The sequence below is a fragment of the Ruditapes philippinarum genome, unplaced genomic scaffold (genome assembly GCF_026571515.1).
Source record: "Ruditapes philippinarum isolate M1 unplaced genomic scaffold, ASM2657151v2 ctg186_1_1_1_1, whole genome shotgun sequence".
Lineage (NCBI taxonomy): Eukaryota > Metazoa > Mollusca > Bivalvia > Venerida > Veneridae > Ruditapes > Ruditapes philippinarum.
The window spans coordinates 343,155-361,577 of NW_026860931.1; the positions used below are offsets into that span (position 1 = coordinate 343,155).

At 31.3% G+C, this 18,423-nt stretch overlaps 1 protein-coding gene across 6 annotated transcripts in view; it reads right to left on the reverse strand.

Moving 5' to 3' along the window:
* The window catches only part of LOC132713954 (5'-AMP-activated protein kinase subunit gamma-1-like), a 119,331-nt gene that overhangs the window by 91,770 nt on the left and 9,138 nt on the right, over positions 1 to 18,423 (reverse strand). Inside the window, exons 1-2 of one of the 6 annotated variants that reach the window (XM_060696687.1) lie at positions 3,367 to 3,489; positions 1,774 to 2,135 (exon numbers count right to left, since the gene is read on the reverse strand). The exons of 3 other annotated variants lie outside the window; for them this stretch is intronic. In XM_060696687.1, the coding sequence (XP_060552670.1) occupies positions 1,774 to 1,836 (63 nt within the window). In that variant the 5' untranslated portion in view covers positions 1,837 to 2,135; positions 3,367 to 3,489. Of the gene's footprint in view, positions 1 to 1,773; positions 2,136 to 3,366; positions 3,490 to 12,883; positions 12,911 to 16,166; positions 16,356 to 18,423 lie in introns of those variants that run through there. 2 more of the 6 variants (XM_060696683.1, XM_060696689.1) reach the window with 2 other exon arrangements.

An 18,423-nucleotide genomic window follows, 5' to 3' on the forward strand; every position in this document is an offset into this window, starting at 1 on the left:
AACGGCCACAATGCTGTCTGTAGGAAAAAATTAAAAGCTTTAAACTACTACAGTTGGCCAGTCCTTTCTCTACATTGCTGTTCAAATTGTTTATATTTTTTTTATTAGTATCTATTACTGAAACAAATGTTGTAATTCTTGTTCTAATAAATAATATGGAACTTTTGTCTTCTTATTAAGATGATAAGGTCCAAGGACAGTTTAACCAACAACTTCTCAAGTGAAGTTAACTGTAGACTCAATATACGAATATATTCAGCCATCATTATAAAGTTGAAGTCATATTTTGAATTTCAGTTTGACAACAGGGAGTATCATATTAATAGCCTTGTAAATGTTGTATCAGGGTTTGATTTCAGCATGAAATATATTAGTTTCACTGTTTACTTGTAACAGCAAGCAAACCACCCAACTATCGTGCTGTATCACTGATATATTTTACTTCATTAAATTTCGCCCACTGTTTTATCAGATGGGCAAATGCATTCCGTCACCTCGAACCATGCACCCCTTTTTATGCAATGGTACAAATAGTGTCACATTGAAATGCAGCATACTTTATGGTTACCATTTTTTCCATCAAATGTTGTCTGAACCCCTCACATTAAAATGGAAATATGCTCTTAATGTTGAGTGCTACAAGCACCAGTCAGGCCTATGGTATGATAGGGCTGGTCATTGAACCCTTTACCTAAAACATACAAAGTGGCCACTCTATGGCATTATTCACATTGTAAACTGGACATAAACAACTAAAGTTATTTAAACTTTCAGTTTCTATCATACACAGTTGATTTGCATAATAATTATGTACTCTAAAAAATCTTAAAATGTTGACAAACATTGCTTACATTACCATAAGGTCACATATCTGATAAACTTTTACATTAACCTATATATGACCATAATAATCTGTACATACTGAATAACTTAAATCATTTAATACAGTAATTTATTTAACAAATAAACAAGACAGTTAGTGGTTTGAGATATTTCACCTGTATAAAGGGAGGCTGCTTTTTCTCACCAGTCTTGCCAACTATCTATACAAACATGTAGCCTGCTCTGACATCAATGTACCTCTCTATACTTTACCTCATGTTGGTGCTTCAACAGTGCTTCATACATACACCAGAATTTAAAGAATGCCAGCTTTTGTACAAAACATTTAAATGTCATCATTAGAGGTTTCTGGCAATTTATTCAACAATTGCGCAAGAACTACAACAAAATACCTATATCCGAAATTGTATGTTAAATAGTCAACACAACTTCACAAGATCAAAACTTTGTCTTGCACGGTAACTTTTCAACATTTTGACAGGCATGAGTTACCAGTAGCATAAGTCCTCTTTAATCATCAAATTTTAAAACCTTTTCTTCAATGCCAAGTATAAACTTCATTATACCTTGCAAACACCTCTCATTTAAATACTTGTAAAAGTGACCCTACTCCAACTTATAAGCAGAATTTTTATTTGGACACCTATCAATTGACAGAGTTTCATATACATAAAAGAATGATATTAAACAATTATTGTTATAGCAATCACATAATAAATATCATTTTAACACATTGGACTAGTGATTTAAGAATAGCTGTCTGTGTGGGTTCAAATCCTGTCAGGGGCGAGCTGTTGCTTCATTGAGCAAAAAACTTAACACTAATTGCTCAGTACTGATCACAGGTTGGTTTCAGGTGTATCTATAAGCTTCCTACACAATCGAACAAATAGAAATTCTGTATAAAGCAAATATCATGTTTATTGTTACCTGAATTTTGCTTTTTAATTCCCTGGGTTCCCTATAACTACTGGATCGCACTCGACCATACATCTTGATGCTTTTTCTATTCGTTAAAATCCAAGCAAAAACGTGAAACACATAACGAAACAATAAAAATATGAGAAGAATTCTGTATTGAAATCTATTCCACAAAGTACACTTAGTCTAGATGTCTGTTTATTTCCATTATCCGAAAAAATATTAGCTTTGTAGAGAAGTGAAAGGAACCAAATTGTTAGCCTAGATCAATGGTTTATCTGAGGCACACATATAACACACGATGTTGACTTATGAATACTCTTCCCCTTCATATACATTGATTAATTTTCAAATGTTTACAAATTTATTCTCTGTCGTAAAATCACATAAAATATGCTTAAACCAGCAAGAAATTCTGCACTATTTCAAGATTTTGTCCTCGTTTAAACTTGTACATTTCTTCAATATAGCTCATACTATACACATTATGATATTAAATGAAAATGTTCTATGTATTTATAAGAGAAATTTTAAACCTTTTCAAGTTACCTTGTTTTTCAGTACCGTAACAAATGTCACTAACGCTACATTACCATTGTATTTATCCTTCAGAAAACTATTTCGATCAAAAATAATTATTTCAATACAGATACCCCAAAGCTCTTTATATATTCATTCTAACAGACATAAACATTATTAAAAAATATAGGAAATCTTCAATGAAATACAAGACCTGATCCTAAATAGGAGTTTGTTTTTTCCTGAATATTTATTCCCTGTGTAAGGAAATTAAACAGCTGTTAAAATGCTTTAGTCATGTAATAATCTCCTTTGTCAATGATTTCATTATAGAAAATGTCCAGTTTTGTTCAACAAAATCAATTTATAACATCTTTATGTCTTTTTCAGTTCTAATTTATAGCTAACCATTGCATACAGGGTTTTTTAGCTAAACTTTGTTTCTAGTTTATAGCTAAAGTTAGAGATTCTAGCTTAAATTATAATGCTTCTAGTTTATTAAATTATAGCTAAACTTAGAAAGTGCACCTTGAAGTCCCTTGAATCTGCCTGACAGCCTTTGCACAACCCAGATTATGGTCTCTGAAGACTTTATGCACAACAAATTTCCTACACTTGTATTAAGCCTGTTTTTAATGCTTAATGTATCTTTTTGATAAAACAAAAATACAACAGGCCAAAAATATGTTCACTATACAATATTTCTATTTACCTAATAATATGACATTTATTCTTTATGTTTGCATAATTATGTAATGTTTGATTCTAAAAATTTAAACACTGTATGTCCTTAAGGTCAGGTCATTAACTTTAATAAAACAGACACATAATTATGTATAATACTACTTCTCACTAAGTCCTAAAATAAATATAATCAAGGAAATATTTTCATATTGCTTTTAAAAGTGTTCAAGGGAGGTAATTATGTAAAAAATATATAACAAATTTCATTTATGATTTAGCAAATATTTTAAATCAACAATTTTTCTTCTTATAACATTCTACTTAAGATTTTAAGTATTGATAGCTATGCCCTTGATGAATTATCTTACTCCCCAAAAACATAAAACACCTTTATTTTACCTGCTTAACTTAATCAAACAAAATCTTCTGATATTAACTTTGATTTTCTGTATGTTAAACATGGAGGTTAAACAAATACTGAAACAATATCATGAAATAATATAATCAGAATTTCTTGTTGGTCTTAAACGATCTTGTTTAAATTCTAAAATATTATCCGCAATAATCACATGTTAACACGGAAAAGTCCTTTTTATAATAATTTCCTCCTTTTTCGTATGATCTTTATTTACACATTTGTTAAACCAGTGTATACCTGTCTAACAGTCAGTATATAGGTATCATTTTTCATATCTACTCCATTTTTCTCTTTGATAATTCATCTTGGTTCACTGAACCATAACCATTTACCTGTTTTAACCCTGACAATATATAAATTATATACATGCCATACAGGAAGATCATTTTACTATTTACATTCATTTTTGAGGTTTAAAAAATACTAATGACCTAAATTATTTTAACAATTAAAGGCACACCATGTTCAAAATTAATATTTCTATCAGCATATATGCATTTTTCTATTAATCAAATTATAATATATATGCCATGTAAGATGTAAATTGGGTCAATCAATTTGACAGTATAATAAGTTTTTATGGATAGCACCTGGGGCAATGTAAGATAACAAATCAATATAAAAGATGCTACAAAACTAGGTCAATGTGTAGGTCACATTCAATTGACTTACATAATACAAAATGTATATTTTACTTTATGGTTTCAGCATTTTATAGTTGGTATTTGTCAGATTAGTGAAAAATGGCCAGGGGCAACTACAGAAAAAGGTCTCTTCAAATGTATTTTCATTACAAATTACAACAAGAACTGTCGGAGGACAGTAACGCTCGACTATTCGAAAATTTGTCACAAGGGTGTTTCATTGAGTATAATAATGCTTACCTATATGAATACATAAAATTGTACGAAAAGGTACAAACCTTCAAGTTTCAATACAATCACAGAGAACAAGTGTGTGAAGTTTCAATCCATTCCCTTCAGTAGCTTATGAGATAGCCAGCTTACACAACAAAAACTTAAACCCACTGAATTTATGAAATCGAAAAAGGGGAAAAATTATGCGAAAAGTAAATCAGAGTTATGGGACTTGTGCCCAATCATCTTAAATAATCACAGAGACCAAGTGTGTGAAGTTTCAATCCATTTCCTTCAGTAGTTATGGAGATACCAGCCTTACACGCAAAAACTTAACCAAGATTTTTCTAAGATAAAAAGGGGCATAATTATGCAAAAAAGCAAATCAGAGTTATGGGACTTGTGCCAATCATCTTAGATAATCACAGAGAACAAGTGTGTGAAGTTTCAATCCACTCCCTTTCAGTAGTTATGGGAGATACCAGCTTCACGCAAAAACTTAACCAAGAATTTCTAAGTCGAACAAGGGGCATAATTATGTAAAAAAGCAAATCAGAGTTATGGGACTTGTGCCAATCATCTTAGATAATCACAGAGAACAAGTGTTGAAGTTTCAATCCATTCCCTTCAGTAGTTATGGAGATACCAGCTTACATACAAAAACTTAACCAAAAGAATTTCTAAGTCGAAAAAGGGGCATTATTATGTAAAAAAGCAAATCAGAGTTATGGGACTTGTGCCAATCATCTTAGATAATCGCAGAGAACAAGTGTGTGAAGTTTCAATCCATTCCCTTCAGTAGTTATGGAGATACCAGCTTACACGCAAAAAAACTTAACCAAGAATTTCTAAGTCGAAAAAAGGGGCATAATTTATGTAAAAAAGCAAATCAGAGTTATGGGACTTGTGCCAATCATCTAAGATAATCACAGAGAACAAGTGTGTGAAGTTTCAATCCATTCCCTTCAGTAGTTATGGAGATACCAGCTTACACACAAAAACTTAACCAAGAATTTCTAAGTCGAAAAAGGGGCATAATTATGTAAAAAAAGCAAATCAGAGTTATGGGACTTGTGCCAATCATCTTAGATAATCACAGAGAACAAGTGTTTGAAGTTTCAATCCATTCCCTTCGGTAGTTATGGAGATACCAGCTTACATACAAAAACTTAACCAAGAATTTCTTAGTCGAAAAAGGGGCATAATTATGTAAAAAAGCAAGTAAGAGTTATGGGACTTGTGCCAATCATCTAAGATAATCACAGAGAACAAGTGTGTGAAGTTTCAATCCATTCCCTTCAGTAGTTATGGAGATACCAGCTTACATACAAAAACTTAACCAAGAATTTCTAAGTCGAAAAAGGGGCATAATTATGTAACAAGATTGCATTTGTAAAAAATGCTATGCCACCGCATAAATACAACACTAAAATAGTAATGTAGGAACACATTTTTTTGTTTTGACCCAAGGGCTTTAATTTGAATAATCTTGCTAAAGGTTCACTACACAATGTTTACTGCAAAATGTCTCACCTCTAGCCTTTGTCAATTCGAGAAGGTGATTTTTTTAAAGTTTTTACTATATACATGTAAGGAAAACCTATGACCCCGGGGCAGGGCTAGTTTTGACACTAGAGGCACAATTTGAACAACTTTGGTAGAGTACCTATAGATGATATCATATACCAAATATCAAAGCTCTAAGCCTTGTACCTTCAGACAATAAGATTTTTTAATTTTTTACTATATGTACATAGTGAAAATCAATGTCCCCGGGGGTGGGGCCAATTTTGACCCCAGGGCTATAATTTGTTCAATCTTGCTAGAGGTTCACTACACAATGTTTCACGCAAAATATCTAACCTCTAGCCTTTGTCAATTTAGAGAAGATGATTTTTTAAGTTTTTACTATATACATATGAGGAAAACCTATGACCCCCGGGGCAGGGCTAATTTTGACACTAGAGGCAAAATTTGAACAACTTTGGTAGAGTACCTATAGATAATAACACATACCAAATATCAAACCTCTAAGCCTGGTACCTTCAGACAAGAAGGTATTTTAAGTTTTTACTATATGTACATATAGTGAAAATCAATGACCCCGGGGCGGGGCCGATTTGGACCCCAGGGATATAATTTGAACAATCTTGGTAGAGGTCTACCAGACAATGCCTTATGCAAAATATCTAAGCTCTAGGCCTTTTGGGTCTTTACAAGAAGATTTTTTAAAATTTATTCTTATAATTCCTTTTGGTTGCCATGGCAACCAGAATTCTGCATGGAATGAAATTCTTTGAACAACTTTGGAAGGTCTTCACCCAAGGAACAATCCTGCCAAGTTTGGTTGAAATTGGACTAGTGGTTTTTCACAAGAATATTTTTTAAGTTCACTATATAATCTATATAACACACACACAAACACATACACACAGATGAATCACTATATGCCACCGCATCGCAGATGCTGCGGTGGCATAAAAAAGCAAATCAGAGTTATGGGACTTGTGCCAATCATCTTAGATAATCACAGAAAACAAGTGTGTGAAGTTTCAATCCATTCCCTTCAGTAGTTATGGAGATACCAGCTTACATACAAAAACTTAACCACAGGGACGCCGACGCCGACAAATGGGTGACTGCATATGCTCGATTATTCTACGAATAGTCGAGCTAAAAATTGATAAGATCTTTTCTTTCTTTTTTGCATAAAATATCAATAACTTAATATTATTTTAAATGTTATTTGCGGATTTGTTTCTCATCTTGAACATGAAAGAAAAGAATTGCATTCCTTCAACCCAATGCCTTACAAATGTTTCTAGAAAAGTCACAAATATGAAACTGTTATCATCACATGACCAAGAAAAGTTTATTTGATTAAAAACCAAGTTAGAATGTGAACAATTCAAATAATTGTATATACTGATTAAGGCAGAAAATAAGGAATGCAGTAATACATTAATTAAGTTAAACATTTGATTAAATTATAATAAGTACTATATAAGTCTTATATAACAATTAATGTGCTGATACAAATCAATTTAATACGGATGATCCCTGCAAATATCTGATTAAATCATTTCTAGATATGAAATTATTATTATTAATTTCCTTTTTTTTTCCTACTTGGATTTTTATTGTAAATACCCAGCTTTACTGATGAGGGAGAGATGCCCCATGCAGTATGTCAGGCCCCAGTAGAATCATCAACAATCTGTGAGCGTCCTGAAGCATCCTGGGAAGCCACAGTGGCATGGGCCGTTAGTGATTTCAAGTAAGCTATGCCATGGAAGTTCAAATATAAAATTGACTACTAAACTTAAATCTATTTATGTTATTGATTTTTTAATCTACCAGTATACAGCTAAAAATAGAAAATTAATGTCATCTTTCATGCTGACATACTTCAACAGAAAGTGAATTAAGTCTTTAAATGACATAGCATATGATCAAAACCCAAAGATAAAAATAAAGAGAAAAGTTTCAGATATTTATCATCAATATTATCTGTGACATCTTTTTGGTACATAACTTTCCCTGACACAAATCTGAAATCAATATGGGCCTTCTATTCTCAACTGTTTAAATAGAGTCGATTTGCATTTGCATTAATAATGTTTACACATAAAGATTGTCCCATTGAATTTAATTATAGTATTTCTGTTTTTGAAATGCAGCATGCTGGTTTTTGTACACAGTAACAAAAGAGTGGACTGCATGGGGGATGTTTCATAAATCCCATCATGTTTACAAATACTGAGATATTAAGATAGTTACATTAAAATACCATCATATTACTTTAAATAAGTATTTTTCATGACTTCTTAAGAACCAAATAACCAAGTAATATATATATTAGACTATTTTAACTTGTAAATAATTGGTTCTAAATAAAACATTTTTTCCCCATGCTGTCTTTTTAATGTGTTTGGGGTAAAATAAATTCACTTCAACCTAAAATAAACTCACATTTGTGAAACTTCATATCACATCTAAACAGTGCTCAAATTCAAATTGTCTTGATATTGTATTTCACAAAAATAAATTAGTCTGTCACATTTTAAGACATTTTAACTTAGTACAGGAAAAAGAAGCAACCTGAAATTCTTACTAAAAAAAACTATCAAAGGGAGGTAATCAAAATATTTTTATTTCCTTACAATAGCCAAATAGTGTAGGTAAAATCTGGGGAGGGTTTTTTGTTGGATTTTACGTGGCACCAACACAGTATAGAGCATGTGGCGACTTTCCAGCTTTACTGGTGGAGTAAGACCTAAACTGGTTTTCAGGAATGCACACTATCAGCTGCAGATACATCCCTCAATTTAAGACAATAAAGTCAGTCCCTCCCTCAGCATTAACAGGCCCATTGTTCAAAATCAATGTGCCTAAAAGAGCCAATAGACCATTGTTGAACATGAATATTTCTATATCATGTGCCAGTGATAAAATAATAACCTGATCACTTAAATTCCAGCTGTCAGTATTTTATGAAACAGAATCATCAAAATCTGTACCAAACAAATAAATTCTAGATCACCATTTTGAATTAATAGTATTTTTATTAACATACTTTTATTACATAGAGAGGAACAATTGGAATCCTTTCTTTATGTTTCAACCATATTTATTGTTATACGAAGATATAATACCAAAACAAAGTTTTGAAATAATCTATGTGATGTATTGCAGCATACTGGTTGTTACAGACTATATTATTGTTAGTAACATCATTAAAGCCTCTCTCTCCATTCTTCTATAATACAATAGAAGACAATACTGAACCTGATAAAATCAAGATCAATAACTTTATTGTCCTATGAAACAATTAAGCCATTTATAATTATCCCTTACATATTTGTTTACCAATATAATGAGCCTGTACAAATTGTAGATCTCATTTTATTGACCCAAGTTGCTAGGTACAAAATTAATGGCATATTCTTTCTACAAAAGAACAAATTTAATATCCAGCCATGAACACAATTATGTGCATCAACCAAGATATTAACAATTTGACAAAATCATGAATTAACAGCATATAAGGCAAAAAACTCTGATTTTTATTGGTACTGTATCTCTGTACTATATAAACATTCTGACAGCACTAAATTTCAATAATTTGGCAAAAAAAAGTAACTTTCTATATCAAACTTAATATTAGCCAAGTGGCAAATATGGATCATTGTAAGGCGAACAATAACAAATACATGCACATGAAAAATATTGATGCTGGCAGGCAAAATCATTTGAATATAAAATAGTAAGCATTGCAGAGAGCGTGGTGAAATTTGTTTTGTCATGCAATGTTCTTATGTAGGTTGCTTCAATACATACAGCTTTATATTGAAATGACTGGATTATGAATTGATTACTGAAATGATAAAATATTGCTGTAAGGGATATGTGTTACAAGATTTTAATCAGAACAATAAAGGCAATTCTTTTATATGACTTATATCTAACAGTACAAATAGGACTAATAGAGTATTCTCCCTTAGTGTTTGCTTCAAGGGTAACACAGTAGCCTCCCTTGTAATCAAAATTTATACCTAAGTGCTGATTCATATCTTGATTTTTACAGAAATAAAAAAGAAACATGCTTGAGTTTCATGCATTGATATTGTAAGAGATAAATCTTTAAACAATTTTCATCTTCATGTTGAAGTGAAATTTAAATTTTGCAGTTATAACATAAGCTAGAATATCCCAAAGATGGCAGTGCTGATTGGTGCTTTATAAACTACTTTAAAAGTTTAAAACAGGTTATAAATATTGCTGAAAAATCAACCAAATATCTAACATACTGGTTGGTTAGCGAAATTACTCACTAAGATATGGTATGGACAAACAAACATTTTTTCCTTAATTTTAGGATGGGAAAAATAACTAATTCATAGTATATTTTTGATTTTGTAGCATTATCATCAAAAGAGAAATTAAAACCAACTAACTTATATGAGATTTATCTAGATCTGAATCTGATATTTAATACAAGATTCAATTTATCACAATATTAATTTAGCTCTTAGTATATAAAATTGCTGGTGGCTTAATAAATCTTTAATGATGTCAAAACTTAGATAATTAACTACTTACTACATTAAGTCATTTCAATACCCTGTCAAGTGACCATGGAAATGGCCAAACTATTCAAACAATCCACTTTAATATTGCTTGTTTACGAAACGCAAAATTAACGATGGAATTCATAATAATAGTAAACATATGTGACTGATGTGATAGTTAAAATATTTAATTAATTTTTCAGATCATGATTTAGATATAACTAGATCATTTAGTCTTTATTATCAGTGTTTACCATACATCGCATATAAAATGATGTGACTGAGTGCAGATGTTGCTTTGCCTTACACTAGTGACATGTTGGCTTGCAATGAAATTACTGCAAGAGCTTTAGATGCAGTTTCTCCAATACAACAACATCTAATGTAGTGATGAATTACAATATCTTTGATAATATACATTTAAATAGTGTAAAATTTGTATGGTGACAAAATTAAACAACATAGTTTAACAATAATGGTTACAACACTATACTAAATCATTACATTTTAGACCAGATAAAATCTTCTATTATCATTTATTTGCAATGCTATTCTCATCTCCTATATGATATTTTGTTCAGGTAATAACTTTTTATTGAGCAAAAAAATGCCATGTTACAATATACAGGCTGTCCAGCACTTTCTGACAAAAAATTAGGGCAAATTTTAGGGCAATTCTTAAGAAATTTTAGGGCTAAAATTAGGAATTTTAGGGTAAATATAAGAAATTTTAGGGCTAAAATTTGGAATTTTATAACTAAATAATGGCCTCAAAAGACCATGATATGGGCTCAACTTTGCATATTTAACACAAAAGTAACTCACAAATAATGCTCTAGTTTGGTTATAGCAAAGGTGTTACCAGTGTTCCATAGTCACCAGTGAAATAATGGATTCACTGGTCAACTGCCTTTAAAAAGAGCTGAAAAATTACATTAAAACATAACTACAATGAAAATATTTTCAAAAGTTATAAGAATCCCGGAACAACCAATATTCAATTAGCTAAGCTTTGATTAGCCAATAATAAATGGAAGGGCCCTGGGGAAATTATGCTTTAGATTTATTTTAGCTATAAATGCATTTCTTATCAAAATTTATTCATTTTAAGGTTGGTAGATTTTCAACCAGTCTTGATCTTTCTTAAAAGACAGTAAAAACGATATGACCCACTCAAGTCATTTCAAGGAATAATTAAACTGAAATTCAAACACCAGGGTATACACCTATAAAGAATTTGTTCAAGATTAATCAGGCTACTAAAAATTGTAGAAAATTTCACAACAGTGTCAGTTTTTTCAATGATTTTCAACAGTTTTTTTTCCAAATTGTAAAAAACTTACACAATATGTTAGAACATATGTTCAGTACATGTTAATGTGTACAAAAAAGGCAGCTGAAGGTGTCACTTCTTAAGACTAGTACGCTTATTGGGTAGCAAAATGGTTAAGGCATCAAATCATTACTGCCAGTTTACCCTACTCACATTATAATTAGCTATTATGGAAACTTGTCTACATCTGCCAGCTGGTATCACTTACAAAAGATCTGTTCTACAGTCATCACTTGAAAATAACTTGATTACAAATTAAGATTTTATTAATAAGGACCCTAAATAAAGTTTGATGCAATTTAGTGGTTCATCATGTAAATAGTTGCTTTAAATACACCTTAGACTGAGGTAAAACTCTGTAGCCAATAAAAATGTAACTTCCATGGAAATTTTTGTATCACAATTTTAAACAGGTGACTCTTTTGATATAGTCAAAGTTGGACCATTTAAAACAAACAGTTTCTTATTATTTTTTCTGATAACACTAAACATCTGACAATTAATCAAGTATGGCATTTCTGCAGGAGTTGAAGTAAATACAACATGTGACATTATGCAATTTAGTCAGACTGTGTTCGAAATTAGGTTATGATTGAAATATGGTTGTTTCGCAATATGTTTATCACAAAGATAAAAAAAATAGGAATTTAAGTGAAAAAATAGGGCTTTTTTAGGAATTCCCTTTGAATTTTTCATTTTTTTAGGAATTTTAGCCAAACTGAAAAAAAGTAGGATTTTTTAGGAATTTTAGGGACGCTGGACAGTCTGAATATATAATTTACAATGGCTAAGACAGTGCGAGAAAATTATTTATATACTGTGAAAAAGTTAGGTGCATATTTTACAATAATTTAAAGATAAAATGTTTAAAAAGTAATAAAATGTTAGACTATATCAAAAACATCAGGACATTTAATGTGCAGCATAAATCAAGTTATTTTAGACTGGTTTAAAGTTAAAATTGTTGATACAGTCAACTTTGGTCATATGGCAATTTTCCATCTTCACAGTGACAAAAGGATATGAGCCTAGCATACTTTTTGTAACCTTTAGTAACAGGTCTATAAAATTTGTATGCACATTATTACATCAGTGGTACATTATTACATCAGTGGTACATTATTACATCAGTGGTCATATCAGTATTAAGTGAAGTGTATCCTATTATATTACTTGCAAATATTAAATGATAAAAATGTGATATAATTAGATAGGTACATTCACGGCAGATACTTACTACACTTTTTCCTCGTGGTCTTTCATACTGAAACATATCAGGTTAAAACAATGAAACTCAACATACTTTAATATGTAACAATGCAAGCTAATTTGATTAATTGAAACTGCCACTTTGTAGTGATATTTTTTCTATCAAATTTAATTAACTTGATGTACAGATCTCATGGAAACTGTCATCAAATCCAGATATTACCCTATTCAATCACATTAGTCATCAATAAACAACAGCTTTCCTGATAATTCAGGAAGAAATACATTAGGTCCAGACTTAAGTCAGAAAATGATCAATGTCAAGGGAAGGTAACTCAACAGGTACAAAAACAAGATTTACCTATCTTATCTGTGACTTATGTAAACAGTAATGTCTTAGTTACTCTTGTGCAAAGAGTGATGAAGTTACTGTATAATCTGGTCAGTTTGTGAAACTAAATAAGTGACTATATACAATACCCTACTAGTCTAACTTAAATTACTGACACCAGTCATCCAGTATACACCTTTCATTCATACATACATTCAATGCTGAAATTTGGTGTGTTTTCCCTTTTTCCAAGCTTTTTTAGTTGCACATATTTCAGTTGATGATCAAAGTACATTGTCATAATGATTTTGCTTAGATTACTTTATTATGTTTAATAACACATACTGTGTGATGTTTAACAACACATCAGACTGGGTATCAAAATTTTCAGTCTTTGAAATTTTACTTGTTTACATTGTGCAGTGAACATGGAGTCAAGAAACAAGAAGCCCAGGAGCTCTGACATGACTGTAAATAAGGTAGGACATTATACAACTGTAGAAGCAAACAGTCTGTATCAAGTCATTATTACTTTGAGCAGTGTATGTGAACTGTGATAACAAATAAATCACGAGATTTTCTCATTACTGGGAATACTAAGGAAATTTTTTGTATAAGTATTATAAATAATGACTTGTGTTGACTCTCAGTTCAACTTATTGTCATAATATAAATAAATGATTTGTGTTCTTGTACTTTATATGTGAAATGTCATGATCTCAGGTGAGTGATCTGTAGACATGAAAAATGACAAGCCTCATACAGGGAACAATATTAATTATAATGCTTTACATGGTATCCAAACAAGAGCTGTCGGTAGGACAGCAACGCTCGACTATTCTTAGTGCTTGATAGTAAAAAAAATGCTTGATACAGTTACCTCCTCCTGTTTACAGGTTGGGGTCATGATGGTGAACAAGTGTGCAAAGTTTCAAAGCCATATGTCAATGGACTTTGAAAATATTTGAACTATTACAAAAACTTTAACGTAAATTCTAAGTCGAAAAAGGGGCATAATTCTGTCAAAATGCTTGATATAGTTACCTCCTCCTGTTTACAGGTTGGGGTCATGATGTTGAACAAGTGTGCAAAGTTTCAAAGCCATATGTCAATGGACTTTGAAAATATTTGAACTATTACAAAAACTTTAACGTAAATTCTAAGTCGAAAAAGGGGCATAATTCTGTCAAAATGCTTGATAGAGTTACCTCCTCTTGTCTACAGGTTGGGGTCATGATGGTGAACAAGTGTGCAAAGTTTCAAAGCCATATTGTAATGGACCTAGAAAATATTTGTGGTATTACAAATACTTTAATGAAAATGTAAGTCGAAAAACATAATTTTGTCAAGTCTTGATACAGTTACCTCCTCCTGTTTACAGGTTGTGTCATGATGGTGAACAAGTGTGCAAAGTTTCAAAGCCATATGTCTATGGACTTTGAAAATATTTGAACTATTACAAAAAACTTTAATAAGTGGTTACGCCGACGCTCGGGTGACTGCAATAGCTCTACTTATTCTTATCGAATAGTCGAGCTAAAAAATTAATACATGTATTAAAAGTAAAAAAAAAGAAAGAGGGGCAGGGGGTATTCAAAGTACAAAACAGAGAGGGGGTGGGGGGGGGGGGGGGGCATTGGCATTGGCCTCGAAGGACTCACATAAAGTCAGACTGGAAAAACATTCTCTATGGTTATGAGTTGGAAATGGTTTTAGTGGTCAAGGTCATTGTGTTCTTGATCTTTGACCCAAGTCATGACTTACCGCCACACCAAATCTACATGGTTTTTAAGAGAAGATTTTCTAATAGTTTACTATGACGTGCATGAAGGGAAAACCCATGATCTAAGGGACATAATTAGAACAACCTTGTCAGAGATCCATAAGATGTTGTTTCATGCCAAATAATCTCACTTCCAGCCCTTTTAGAATTTTTTTTAAAGTTTTTACCATATAAATAATAAGGAAAACCAAAGACCCCCAGGGGAAGAAGATCAATTCTGACCCTAGTGATACTATTGAACAGCATTGTAAGAAGTCCACTGGATGATTTTTGTGCCAAATATCTAAACCTTAACCTTAATTTTTAAGATTTTACTACATACATAGAAGGTAAACCCAGAACCCCATTCAAATACAGGTGGGGCAGATTCTGACCCTAAAGGTATACATACCTAAAATAAAGAGAACAATTACTATGTGAGATGTAAAAAAATGGTACAAAAAAATGAAAAACAAAATTTCGAAAAAAAGAAAATAATGTTGAGACATGGAATAAAGATGCTGAACAATCATTCTGGCACTTTCCATACCTTATTTTATGTGTGTGCATGCAGTGGGGTGACTTATAAATGATATAGTTAAGATATTTCAAATAATTTCAAGAAAAAGTTGTGCTTTTTTTCTATATACAACTAACAGTGTCTCAGAATTATAAATATAACCGTTCTGTGCTACAAAACTGTTCCTTGTCCTCTACATTAATTCCTATATAACAGAAATGCTTTATGTAAATATTTCATTTATAGTAAACAGAAATTCAATTACAGCTGTAATGTTACATCAAATATAAGTCACATAATCATGTTTACATTTTCACCTATATTATGTATACATGTATATCAAGTATATTTATTAACCTATACCATAGAACATGATATATGATGTGGTGTTTCAACACCTAACCTTTACACTTGATAACACCCTAAGGCAATGTGAACAAAGAAACTGGTCTATGTTTCTACCTTATTTTATCAATGTAATGTAATGTAATGTAATGTAATGTAATGTATTCTTCAATATAGTGCATTTCATTACAATTTTCAATCAATATTTTTCAGTTTTCATGTGAAAATTTGAGAAAATACACCCCTTTATCATATTCAACTTTGAAAGACTAAGGCCATATAGCTTCCTTATTAACCATTGTTGTTCAAACATAAAGTGACAACTTCACACAAGAAATGAATAAACTACTCACTAATTAAGAATCAAAATTCCAAAAACTCTGTAGAATTTCCTACTTTACCTCAATGAAGGTTTCAAATGAGGTTAATTTTGCTAATAATTCGCACAAAAATTGACCAATTGGCCAGTTAAACTAAGATAAACAAATAATTTTCTTCAATATCCCTCACCGTGTAGCTTACAGTTCAATTCAAAAGTTCTATTCCACAGTAGAAATTACTTTGTTCTCCTCTGTCCAAAGTTAGAATCTAATCCTTAACATATGCTTGAAATTTTAACAGACCATCTAAACACTGAGGTTAATTTTTCCCCAACAACAAAAAACAACTTGAGTATTTCAGTTCAGCAGAGCAGAACAATTTTGTGGTTTCGTTATTTTTCCCTCAATTATAAGGCAATTTTTCTGTTTTGAATAGCAAAAATTGTATACTTGGTTTTTTTGAATAGTAAAAATTGAGATAATTCATTGTGCGGAAGATAAGTCATGGATCTTTAAAAGATAAAAAGTACAAAGATTTTTGTGACCTATTATTGAATTGGTCATGTGATTGAACTGGTCTGTAGTCATGATCGATTTTAAACATGATAAAGAAAGACAGTCAATTTGTTATCTCCCTTAGATATTTACATCACAAGATTATACCATAACTTCAGACAAATTATAGGCAAAAATTGCAGCCCTCTATATGTATTTAATCTGTAACATTTTCTAAAAAAAACAAAAACAAAAAAAACAACAAACAAAAATGAAACAAACAAAAAAACTCCACAAAAGCCAATTTACATGATTCAAGACAAAAATATGATAAAACCTAATGGTATGAAATATTGATTATCTGCCACACAAGCCATTCAGGGGTGCCAGCTGTTCTAATTATACACCATCATTTATTTAAAATCTATAAAAATTGTCAATTAAAATAACACTTCCTTCTCTTTTTGTAAACTAACTGTTACCCTTCAGAATTTGAAAAAAGAAAGAATTTTCATAAATTAAATTTGGATAGTTGAAATGATTTCAGTAATATTTGTAAAATTGAGATTTCTGCTGCCAGCAGTATCAAGCCTGGTCTGACCACATGGATGTGCAGGTACTCCTGGCTCTATACCCACAACAAAGGTAGTTGTATAGTCATTAACATATTTAGATATTGTAGATCCTGTAACAAATAGTAACTGTATTAACAATCCTTTTGGTTTTGAAATTCAGGGACTATTATGTACTAATCGTTTTCAAACAAAATAGAATTAATAAAATTACATTATGTTAAATCCTTAGAAGAAAAAAAACAAGATTGCATTTGAGAAAAATGCTATGCCACCGCATGGTTCAAATTTCATAGCTGTGCATCAAAGGACAAGAAAGTAGGTCACATCATCAAAATCTAAATCAAAGTTCAATTTTACAACTAAAACTGTGCACATGGTCAAAATTTCATTGCTGTACATCAAAGGACAAGAAAGTAGGTCACTGTCTCCTTGGGCAAGGCATAATTTTGACCCAAGGGTTTAATAACAATCTTGATACAGGTCCACCAAACAACATTTCAAGTCAAATATCTAAGCTATAGCTTTCTCCCATTCATCAAACATTTGTTTTATTTTCTGTTTTTAATATGTGTACATAATGAGTATCACTGCCCCCAACAGTGCCAATTTTTGACATTTGAACAACTTTGGTAGAGGACCTATAGATGATATTATATATGAAATATCAAAGCTCTATATCTTGAACGTTCTGACAAAAATATTTTTTTTTTCACTATATGTACATAATGAAAATCAATGATCCCCGGGGCGGAACCAATTTTGACCCCAGGGCTATAATTTGAACAATCTTGCTAGACGTTCACTACACAATGTTTCATGCAAAATATCTTAACTCTATCCTTTGTAAATTTAGAGAAGATGATTTTTTAAGTTTTAACTATATACATATAAGATAAACCTATGGCTCCCAGGGGCGGGGCTTATTTTGACACAAGATTTTTTATTTTTTACTATATGTATATATTGAAATCAATGACCCCCAGGGCGGGGGCAATTTTGACCCCAGGGCTATAATTTGAACAATCTTGCTAGAGGTTTACAACACAATGTTTCATTGCAAGATATCTAACCTCTAGCATTTGTCAATTGCTAGAAGAATTTTTTTAAGTTTTTTTACTATATACATATAAGGAAAACCAATGACCCTGGGGCGGGGCTGATTTTCATCCCAGGGCTATAATTTGAACAATCTGGGTAGAGGTCTACCAGACAAATGCCTT